General features: G+C 47.0%; 1 protein-coding gene across 1 annotated transcript in view; it reads right to left on the bottom strand.

Annotated features, from left to right (window-relative positions):
• Positions 1-11,717, bottom strand: part of LAMA1 (laminin subunit alpha 1) — a 155,007-nt gene extending 143,290 nt beyond the window's left edge. The window contains exon 1 of the mRNA XM_072734926.1: positions 11,592-11,717. Coding sequence (XP_072591027.1) covers positions 11,592-11,673 — 82 coding nt within the window. The 5' untranslated portion in view covers positions 11,674-11,717. The remainder of the gene's footprint in view (positions 1-11,591) is intronic.
• Between the last annotated feature and the right edge of the window lie 427 nt (positions 11,718-12,144).

The following is a 12,144-nucleotide window of genomic DNA, read 5'->3' as shown; positions in this document are numbered from 1 at the left end:
TCCCTTTGGAACCACTTTGGAAAAGAAACTCATAGTCTTTTTAAAAAATTAACATAAGGACTGTCTGGGTGGCTCAGTCGGTTAAGCATCTGACTCCTGATTTCAGCTCAGGTCATGATCTCAGGATCATATGAGCTTGAACCCCATGTCAGGCTCTGTACTCAGGGAAGTCTGCTTCAGATTCTCTGTCTCCCTCTCCCTCTGCCCACCCCTATTCTCTCTCTCTCCAATAAATACATAAATAAAACCTAAAGAAAAAAATTAACATAAACTTACCATATGACCTATACTCCACTCTTAGGAATTTCACTCCAGAGAAATGAAACCTAGCTACAGGAAGACCTGAATGCAACTGTTTATAGCATCACTCCTAATAGTCCCAAAATGGATGCAATGAAAATGTCTATCAACTGGTGACTGGATTTTAAAAAACGGCTATCTACACAATGGAACAATATTCAGCAATAAAGTATTATAACCTCCAGATATATGCCACAACCTAGATCAACCTAGAAAGCATTTTGTTAAAAGAAAGAAGATAGACACAAAAGGACACATATTGTATGACTCCACATGCATGAAATTTCCAGAAAGGGCAAATCTAAAAGTATAGAAAGCAGATGATTGGTTGGGGCTGAGGTGAGGGTGGAGGTGGAGACTGAGTACAAATGAGCATAAGGAAGACTTTTAAGGTCTTGGAGATATTCCACACCAGATTGTGGGGACGACTGTACAACACTCCAAATTTACCAAAAACCATCGCACAGCACACATCCAATTGGTGGGATTTTATGGTATGTAAATTATACCCTGATAAAACTATCGAAACACAAAGGAGTCCCTCCTCATGTGCGTACTCTCATGTGCGTACCGAGTGTACGATCACACAACCTGTAGCCTTCATTCTGAAGGATGGTGATACCACCTGAGGACTGATCCCTGAAATGTCTGGCATCCAGACAGTGGTTTAGGATGGTTGCATATGGCTTGATGCTGATTCAAGAGAGAAGACTGCACATCCAGGACAAGAAGTTGCAATTCTATCAAATTCATTGCCTGTGGTCTCTGACTTGTTTTGGATTTGACTGCTAATTAAGGTATGTCAATAAATTTGTAATGTGTAAGCTATGCATTTGACATCATCTGGTGGGTTAGATTGTAGGGGAGCAGTGAATCCTTGTGCACCTCAAACTTCTCAATGGGTTCCATCATTCACTCAAAAAGAACCTAAGCATTTTGTATGACAAAATTGGCTTAGGTCAGTTGGTAACAGAAACTGAAGTGATGTTTATTTTCTTTACTAGCTGATTCCTTTGAATATCATTTTGGAAATATTTTACTACTCAATTTGAAATTATTTCATTGACAGACACTGTCTTATGCACAAATTTTCAGGGATGTCTGAGCACCTAAATGAGGCATATCTTAATTCAGTCAATTATAATATTGAAAAAGAAACCAACAAAGTTGGAAACCACTAAAGACACAGGAGATGTTATACTCATATTTCTAAGGAGAATAGGCCATTCTTTCATTCAGTAATAAGTGATTTTTATCAAACAAAAATCCATCTGTGACATAAATTCTGTATGTCTTTGTTCTGTTCCTGAGAAGGGGAGGATGGCTTAGCTCAGAATGCCCGGAGGAGAACAGCTGTTCTTCCACTTAAACAAAGTCCTCCAACCACAGGCAGGTAGGGTTCTTTAAAAAAAAAACAAAAACAAAAAACAAAAAACAAAAAACAAAAAATAAAAAAACAACCTCTATTATAAAAATATAACTACAAGAGCTAGTTAACTAATGCCAACAAATCTTTTGAAGTCACATTCTTTAAAAGGAAGCCCCATGCAGTAGAAATGTAGTGGTGAATCAGAGTTCTCTGTTTATGGTGATGTTATTCTAAAGTAACAAGTGGAGTCATAATGGTGTTTGAGACCTTTGGAAACAAGAATCTCTCCCAGATCAGAACTGAGGAACACATGCAGTGGGATTCTTTGAATATTCCTCATGCTCATTTGACAACAAGCACTGGAGGTGCAAAATCCACTGGTCACCAATGTGTGGAACATTCTAGAAATTTAAGTACCTGTTGACTGTGTGTGTTCATTGCTGCCTTGAGATACTTAGAAGTTAGTGGCTCCAAATCTAGGAACAAGATTTTGTTAAATATAATCAAGTTTTAAATTTGTATTGAATGATCACCATCAGCCATTATCTTAACTATAAAAATGTAATCCGGCCTTTCTTTGTACTGAATGAGTAGATGGAAAAAAAAAATGGTTAATCTCTTCAAGTTATTTAGCAAGCTCCTGATTATCAGATTCTGTGGCTCTTCTCTCTCCATATTTGGATGCTAACTGTGAGCACGAAAAGCATCTGGACTTCTCATTTCTGCCACTAGGTCATCCCTGATCATGTGTTCTGGTTTAGAATGTGAGCTAAGGTCCTGGTCCCCAAAATGTTGGTATACCCTCTACCTTTGCTTAATTATCTGAATTCCTCCTCATTACCCCTCCTTGACTTCTGTCACCCAGCCTTCTTGAGCTGGTATCCTGTCTTTTCCCAGCTACCATGCCCCAGGACATTAGCACTCTGTTTAGCGACTTCCCTAATCCCAACTACGTGTCTGCCTGGATCCCTAAATGATGCCCACTGGTCTCCTTCCTACTCCTGTTGCCTGTCTGCACTGGGACTTCCATACATTCACACAGCTAGTATCTACAGGATTGACACTAAATGCCAGGCACTGTGCTGGCCATTAGAAATCAGAACAACACCTCCTGCCCTCAAGGGGAGACAGCGAGTCAACAGTTACAAAATGATGTGCTGGGCAGGTATATAAACAAATTGCCATGGCAACAAGCAGGTGGAAAGCCTGAATTATGGGGCAGAACAGAGTAGGTCAGAGTGCCACAGGCGACAGAAATGACTTACCGTGGACAGTGTGTTCAGTGTGCGAGCCACCACATTGCACTGTGGGAACCAGAGATCTCAGAATGGCCAAAATAGGCTTGGCAGTGGGAGAAGAAGCTATGGAGAGGTCTGAGCACAGAGGGCCCTGGAAGTCCTGCTCCCAGAGAGTGAGAAGCCATTCGACAGGAGTGGAGTGATACGGTCAACTTCACAGCTTTCTGAGCTCTTATTTGCCACATCAGACTTCAACTCAGCACCTGCAGCTGGGCTGACCCTTCCGGCAGAGTTTGCCCTCCCCCTCACCTCCCCCCACCCCCCATCTCTAAAGATGTGCTCAGGTCCAGACTCTGGTTCTGGCATTCTGGGGTTAATTCCTTTCCAAGTACCTGTGCTGGGAGCTGGTCTACAAAGTCAATACAGGGGGTGTGTTTGATACACAGTATATGTGGTATATGTGTGGAGGGAGTGTTGTGTATGTGGTAGTGGTAGGAGGTGCTAGGGATGTAAAAGGAAGAATGGTTCTTTTCTTTTTGGGTGGAGCTAGAAAGGAAACAATAAGCCAAACACTGGGGAAAAAAAAAAAACAAAACTTCTGAAGGAAGGCAGGAAAAGCAAGGGCATAATGGATCATCAATCAAAGACAAGATCGGAGGATAGGAGAAGTTGGTGTGTAAGGACAGCTAGACTTTGTAGTCACTCGACCTGAGAAGGTGAAGATTGGATCTGGAGAGAAGGAGGCAGTCCAGATAAACCCAGAGAAAAAGATACTCGTGGCTTGTCCATTTAAAGAGGTTGGGAGGGAGGGACACGACACCAGATAATGTCTACATATGGGATGGATTTACTAAATTTTGGTGAATTATTTAAAGAATGAAAAAATAATCCTATCAATCAACTACTCAAACCTGCAAGGACCGGATCGTATCCCCAGACAGGAGGGACTCTGAACGTCATATTTGATCAGGAGGGGTTTAACGAAAGAAGGGCCTTTATGCAGGACGAAGTCAGCAAACGGCTCCTGTAACCAGAATCGCAGCAATTAATAAATATCAGCTGAGCACTCACCAATGACAAACACCTGCCAGGGGGCTCCTGGGACACCAAAAGGAACCGTCTCTGTCCAAGAAACGTCAGTGACACAGGCTGTGAGTGCAGGGAGCCCTGGCAACTTTGAGGTGCTTAGTATCACCCCTGCTTCCCAGAGGAGTGGGAATTGCATGCAACAGACGGGAGGCGAGCAGGGAGGGTGCTTGGGTCTGAGCGCTGGGTATCTGCACAGGGCATTAGCCTCCAGGAGGTAGCAGGCTCGGTGGGGTCAGTGGCCCAGATCTGCCCCCAGGTAGGGGCTGTTACCAGGTACCGCTTCCTTTCCCAAGCCTGCCTTACTGTGTAATCCCATTCACTGGCACAGCAAAGTTCATAATATTAACCTAGTGGCTCCCAACCCTGGCTGCACAGTGGAATCACACAGGGAGTACTTTTACAAAAAATTTTTTAAAGATTTATTTATTTATTTGAGAGAGAGAGAGAGAGAGCAAGCATGCAGAGGGGTGAAGACAGAGGGAGAAGGAGAGAAAAACCCAAGCAGATTCTATGCCCAGTGTGGAGTCCAAAGAGGGGCTTGGTCCCAGGACCCTGAGATCATGACCTCTACTCCAGGAAGATACTATTTTAAAATGGCAACTCCCTTTAAGAAAAGCAATATAAGCTTCCAAAGGCATTTCACATGTTAGTGAATCTCTCAAAAGCCCTCCACCCCACAATTCTAGAACAAAATTTTCCCTGAATCCAGGAGTGCAGTTATAAAGAGTTGGGAAAAGTAGAGTGTACAAAAACAAAATCAGTGTGTGGGTGAAGGAGGTCAAAAGGTACAAACTTTCATCTATAAATAAAACAAATCCTGGGGAGGTAACATGCAACACGGTGATCACAGTTAATAATACTGTATTGCATATTTGAAAGTTGCTGGGGGATCCCTGGGTGGCTCAGCGGTTTCCTGCCTGCTTTTGGCCCAGGGCACGATCCTGGAGTCCCGGAATCGAGTCCCGTGTCGGGCTCCCGGCATGGAGCCTGCTTCTCCCTCTCCTCTGCCTGTGTCTCAGCCTCTCTCTCTCTTTCTATGTCTATCATAAATAAATAAAAATAAATTTAAAAAAAAGAAAGTTGCTAAAAGGGCAGCCCGGGTGGCTCAGGGGTTTAGTGCTGCCTTCAGCCCAGGGCATGATCCTGGAGACCTGGGATCGAGTCCCACGACGGGCTCCCGGCATGGAGCCTGCTTCTCTCTCTGTCTGTGTCTCTGCTTCTCTCTCTCTCTCTCGAATAAATAAATAAAATTTTAAAAAAAGAAAGAAAGTTGCTAAAGAGTAAATCTTAAAAGTTCTTATCACAGGAAAAAAATTGGTAACTACATATAAGAATGGATGTTAACTTCACTTATCATGGTGATCATTTTGCAACATATACAAATATCGAATGATTACATTGTACACCTGAAACTAATATAATGTAATATGTCAGTTACACCTTCATTGAAAAAAAAAAAGCCAGAATTAGAATAAAGAGGCGGGAAGGTTGGATAGCGGAATTCTGAGGGTGAGGAAAGAGTGCTGGCATAGGGCACCATAGGGCACAATAATAGGAACAGAAGGCAAGCTGAGTGGCAGAGAAGAGTTGTGGAAATAACTAAACTAGAAACCCAAAAGAGTCGGCTTGAAGACCAACTGGAAAGTTGTGCCTTTCAAGTCCTTGTGCCTGTGGATACCAAAATGGGAATAAGGTTTTTTGAAACACAGATTCCAGATCTCACATTGCCCGGCAAATGCTAGTCCCCTCGTGTGAAATGAAATATAGGGAGCCAGGGGAGCTCCTGGCCAGAAGAGAGTCAGGACTCAGGGCTGGGTTGGCGATCCAGGGGCTGCGGAAGGGTTTTCTGGTTGTTAAAGCTACCCTGCCTGTGGAGCATCTGTGGGTGGTGCCACCCTCCCTCCGCCAAAATCTCAGGTCTGAGCACAAGAACCCTGGAGCCTCAAGTTATCTGTGTATTGAAAGAAATGCTAGGAGCTAAGGATTTGATCTTTGCAGGAAAAAAAAATAATCCTTCTTTTTGACCTCCCCTTACAGAATTCTAGGCAAGCCATCCAAGAGAGGGCCAGAGAATTTCCTGAGGTCCTGGTGGGAAGTTAAGAAACAAGGGAACAAAACGGAGGAAATGCTTCAGGAAATGGGGAAGGAACGAGGGCATTTTCTAAACATACTCATTGATCTGACTTTGACATTCCCAGCAACAGTGCAGGAGGTTCTCTGGCACAAGAATTTGAGTCACACTGCCTGCTAGGCCAGCAGATCAGACTTCAAAGAAACTTCAGGAATGAAGAGATGCAAACTTCAAATAGTAAATTCAGAAAAGAAAAAAAAAAAAGCATGCACAGGAGCTGAAGCCAGGATCTTATGTATTTCCACTCACCACGGTTTCTGGATGAACACTCTGAGATAAATGCTTACCTAGGCAAGAATGCCATCCCTCAGGCTGATTTGGATTCTCACTGCCTCCATTGTCTGTCTCCTGCCCCCAAGCAAGACACAGAATCATTGGGAACTAGTTAACCCAAAGAAAGCTCTCCTGATCCAGCCTTGAAATCACAAAGCCTCAAGTGGGGGGATTCTGTGATGTGAAATGGTTACTCTGGGCACTAACAGTCACCCTCAGCATCAAGGACATGGAAATGCAGTGAACCCAGCTGTCCCCGTGGTGCTTTGGGGCCGAAACAGCTCCCTGGCTGGCTTGTTCCAACAGAACCCAAGTTCATGACCTTAACTCAATTACTTCTTATAAAGGATTTTTTTTCTCCTCATTAATTTTGAAATGCTTTTATTTATTTACTCACTTGTCCATGGAGACATAATAGTATTTAGAAAATACAGCAAGAAAAGGATTATCTGTAAGCATATAAATAAGCTATAGACATCTTTCTTAGCAGACTATAATATCTCTTGTTTGTCCAAACATTTCTGTGGAATGTAACTAAAAACATCATCTAAGGTCTAAGACAGAGAGTTCTCCCTGGTGTCTCCAGCTAATTTTTGTATTCAAAGTGCAGACTTCATTCACTGGGAATTTTCTTTTTTAATTAAATTTTTCTGTGTCTGCCACAGGTGTTCCAGTAGCAAATCATACTTAGTTGGTAAAATAAATAACACACTATCCTAAACTTCCAAAAGAATTATTCTCCAACTTGACTCCAACTTGGTATCATAAATCTCCTAAAATATATTTTCAAAAAAGTATTTACTGCATAAGGAACAGCTTGTTAATGCATGGTAAGCAACACTGCCAGAATGAGAACAGTGTCATGAAATCAATCGGTCACCTAGTTTTTAAATTCCATAAGATCTAGGAAACACTGTTGTAATACCTTTCTATCAAAGACCATGTTAGAAGGGACAAGTTGAAGGTGACAGGTTTACAAGTCTGTACCATCATTAAATGATGTACTAATACCCTGCAACAGAGCCACTGAAGTATCAGAATGGGGAGGGGGCAGTGGAGAGAGGAACATTGTTTGATGTTTTGTCAGGAAATAAGTGGGACCTCCCTTAGACTGTTACAGAAGAAGTAGGTTCCATAAAGCAGCTTGCTTTTAAGAGTTACATCTATGGGAGGATAAACAAGAAGCCAAAAGTCGTGGTTGCCTCAAAAGAAGGTGACAAAAGTCAAGATTTAACCTTTTCCTATATTTGAATTTTGTACCATGGGCATGGATTATCTATAAAAAAAGTTTTTCGAAGTTATTTGATTCATAAGCAAAGATATTAATTTCAATTTGGGTCAACAAAGATGGGTGGCTATTAACTGCTGGGAACATTGCAAAGCAATGATCCTGCAGATATGAATAAAACAGTCTCTGCTCTCAAGACATGCAAGTCAGTTGAGCAAGAGAGATTGGCCAGCCATTTGTTTATGCCACCAAGATAAGGAGATAAGCACGACAACAGCATTAAGTGGAGAGACCCGCTGGGAGTTTAGGGAAGAGCACCTAATAAGTACTTTGGCATCCAGGGGACTGGGAAGGTTTTCCAGGGCATTAGAACCTAAACAGCACTTCACAGCCAGCATGCAAGGAAATACTGGTTGCCTATGAGTAGATACAAGTGTGCCTAAAATAATGCCCCTCAGCTCTGGGACAACAGGCTAGCCAGAGTCCCAGCCTCCTTGGTTTAGCCCCAGTTTGATGCACATTGCTGTTATTTTGTGTATACATGTGAAAAAGTAAGGGATGGGAGTGGCACCAGTCTGAGCCTGTATGATGGTGTTTCTAGAAAAATCAGAGGTGGTAGTGCTGAGAAGGGAGAAGAGGCAGGAGGAGGGAGGTCTGGTGAGAGAACCAAAACAATATTTCATGGGAAAAATAAACAGTTCCTGAGCCTTGTCAGCAGTGGGGACAAAACAATGGAGACAGATTGCACTGATTTGCAGGAGGTAAAATCAACAAGTCTTAATGACCAAATGAATATGGGCAATGAAAGAGGGAGGGGTGCCCGGGATGGTGAGCGCACATGACAGGCATAACATAACAGTCATGGCCACAGATCCTATGCCTGTGACACTATGACATGCCCAACACCATGCCAATATTGTCATGTGTTATTTAATCACATGAATCCTACTCGTTTTATAGACAGGAAGACTGACATTCAGAGCTGGTAACTAATGTTATGGCTCATCAGAGGGACAAGTCTGGTATTTAAGCCCAAGACTATCTAATTCCAAGTCCAGACTCCAAATTTTGAAACAACTATGCAAACCAGGGAATATAGCTGGGAAGAGGGCCTCCCCCATAATTCTGTATAAAATAGTAACAATGATGCCCTCCGATCTATTTTGAGGGCTAACACTGTTCTAGACACTGTTCTAACACTTTTCTTGCATCGTTTCATTTTATCATTAACAGCCTCTCCAGGGAGGCCCTGTTATTATTCCCATTTTGCAGATGGTGAAACCAAAGCAGAGGAAAGCTAAGTAACTTGCCCAATTTCCCCCAGCTAGTAAGACCAGAGAATAAAACATCTAAAGCTTAAAGATATATCTTGTCACCACCCCCCCCCAAAGTTACTGTAGATGATAATGAATATCCATAGGACTTTTTGAATGAATTATTATAAAATGGTAGAAGGTTTCAAGGATGATTTCTTGGAAATAAGTGGGTATATAAACATCTTATGATACTTGCTTATACAGCAGTGCAATTCTAAGAGTGGCACAAGACATTACAAACAATATATACATTTACTTCATATCTTTGTGACATTTAAATTCTTTATGATGTTATATTAACTACAGTGGTAGGCTTTGTATTTAATGTCTGGAAAAGAGGAAGGGGAAAGGAGTGGGCCAAAGCCTAGGATATGCAGAAGGTGGGCAGTGTTTTTATTACACATATTCTTGTTTCTAACTGCTAAGATCAGTATTTTTTCTGCCCTTACTTGGGCAATACAGCTACAGAAGAGAAAAATATGCCTTTGAAACCCCTTGAGGCATACATACTTTACTGTGGAGTATATATACATCCTAAATTTGAATACTATGCGATTTTGAAAATGAAGTAAATGTTCTTCTATTCATACATTTTTTCTTTATACTCAGAACTATTTTTTTTTTTAAAAAAAGGACGATTTAAAAGAGAAAAGCTGATGAGCCAACCTATGAAACAATTGTAATTCTATGTAATTGCTTAGTTGTGGACTTAAAACACTATTTTAAGAAACACACCACCTCTTATTCTAGACCTAGGAATAACTCACTTTAAACAGGTTACATTTCAAGGTCAGTGAACCACTGGGTCCTATACTGTGAGTCCTAAGGGAATCCAGAGAGACACAGATCTTATCGAGAACTGCTAATAATCTGAGTGCTATTAGATAATGATCATTTTCCAAAATGCAGGCACCAGAGAGCCAACTCACCAGTGCTACAGGTCGGGATGCTTTCATCACGACCACATTATACCATTTCACTCGTTATTTACGCTATATATGTAGAGCACAGATTATTTTTTAGAATGAAAACTCCCTCAAAGGTGCTCGCTAGCAAGCAGGGTGTTGGTTGACCGGGTGGGGAAGGCAGTGTTAAAGACTCAAAGACTCCCGCGGTGGGTGGCTTTCCACAGCATCTTAAGCAGGAAAGCCCCATGTGGTCCCACTTTCTCCAAACACCATTCATAACGTCCCACGCCAAGTGCTCAGCTCCTAGGGGCAAGAAAAACATTCGGGGCATCTCCTCCATCTGGGACTTTCAATTTCTTAGAACAATAAGTCTGGGCCAAGTTGCTCTCTCCCCACCCTTTGGGAAACTGGGACTCGTGCACTTTGAGCGGCCGGAGAGAAAGGAGCTGTGCTCTCAGCGCCAGAGCCTCCCCTCCCTCCCCCCCTCCCTCCCTCCGGCTCCTTTCTGGAACGCCCAGCTCCTGCACCCCCCTGCGCCCCCCTGCACCCCAGCCCCGCTCCCAGCCCAGCCCGCGCGGAGCCGGCGCCGGGCTCAAAGCTGCGTGGCCAGCTCCGCTCGAGTGCGCTCATCACGGATGCCTGAATGAATGAGAGCGACACGTCCCTGCAGAGTTCACAGCTCTGCACAATGCCCAAACACACATTTTTCCCACGAGAGTATTTCGCATTCCTCCTCCCTACTTTTGAGCTGGGTTTTTTTTCGTGTTTTTTTTTTTTTGTTTTTTTTTAATGAAAAGTGTGTTTGTGGGAATGTGCCCGTGGTCATATGTGACACACATTACGGTGCATCCAACACAGTGTGGCCGCCCAGCCAACTAGGAGCGACGCTGGCAAGACCTAGCCGAGGCTCCACTTTGTCCAGCGAGGGATGGAGGGGTCCGCGGAAAGGGGCGCAGGCACTGGTAGAAGCCTTGAAATTTTGCTTGGGGTTTCGGTTCTCCCCCAACCTTGCCAAGACCACCGGTGCACCGGCGCACGGGGGAGCGTGCAAAGTCCTCCTCGGCCCGGGGTCCCTCGGCCCGGGGTGCCCGCGCTCTGAACCTGGTTTGGCCGCTTCGGGGCCGCACAAAGAGCGCAGCTTGGGGAGGAGGCGCAGCGGCGGCCGGACGCCGACTGCGGGGGCGGCGCGGGAGCCCCCGGGCAGCCGGCCAGGGCGTGCTTCCCACCGGGTCGTCCCCCTGGCCCACCCGGGCCGCCAGGCGCCCCCAGAAGCCCGCCTTCCCCCGCCGCGGACCGGCCGGCTTCCCACCGCGGGACAATGAGGGCGACTCGGGGGGCGCCTTTCCCATGCGTCGCCCGCCCGCCCGCCGCAGCCCGGACTGCAGGTGGGGACCCCGCGGGGCCGCAACCCCTCCGCACCCCCCCGCACGCTCGCGGCAGCTGCGCTCCTGATTGCAAGGAACCAAACACCCGAAACAGACCCGCAGAAGACCCAAGCCGAGGGGAAGCCCCCCCCCCCCCCCCCCCCCCGAGCAGTTCCAAGCCCTGGTCGGAGCCGGCCGCGTCCGCCTCGGGGGCGTCCCCAGCCTCTGCGGCCCGGCCCCGGAGACGCCGCCCAGGCCCGCGGAGCCCACGTGCGCGACCCGCCGGGTCCCCCGCAAGAAGCCGCACCCCGCCGCGCTTTTGTCCCGCAGCCGCCGCCGCCCGCCGGGCACCGGGCACCGGGCACCGGGGCTCACCTCTCTGCTGGCACCGGGCGGCCGCCCAGAGCAGCGAGGCCAGGAGCGCGACCCCCGCGCCGCCGCCGCCGCCGCCGCGCATCTCGCCGCCGCCGCTCGGGGACTCCGGGGACTCGGGAGGAGCCGCACGGCCACCGCGGGGCTCCCGGCACAGCGCGGCCCGCCCCGGCGCCCGCCCGGCCTCCTGCCCGCCGGCCCCTCGGACACACCCCCCGCCCGCCCCGCCCCGCCCGCCCGACCCGCCCCCACCGCGCCCCTCGCTCGGCCCCGGCGACCCGCGGGACCCGCCGCCCCAGCTGGCCGCCCGCCCCGCGCGGTGCTCGGGGAGCCCCGGCTGGGGGGGGGGGGGGGGGCCCGGCCGAGCCCGGGGCATGGGCCGACGCCGTGGCCGGGAGGAGAAGAAAATGTGCTCCAGTCGGCGCGGGCGCCAGGATTCCCACAGGCCGGAGACAGCGTCGGTCCTGCCGACCCCTGCGGCCCGCCGTGCGGGGGGAGCCGAGGACGCCCCGCTGCCTGCAGCCGCCCCGCGACCCCCCCGGCCCCCCGGCCCCGC

This window comes from Vulpes vulpes, chromosome 13 (assembly GCF_048418805.1).
Source record: "Vulpes vulpes isolate BD-2025 chromosome 13, VulVul3, whole genome shotgun sequence".
Lineage (NCBI taxonomy): Eukaryota > Metazoa > Chordata > Mammalia > Carnivora > Canidae > Vulpes > Vulpes vulpes.
Note: the sequence above shows the minus strand (reverse complement) of the source record. Positions and strands in the feature narration are given on the sequence as shown.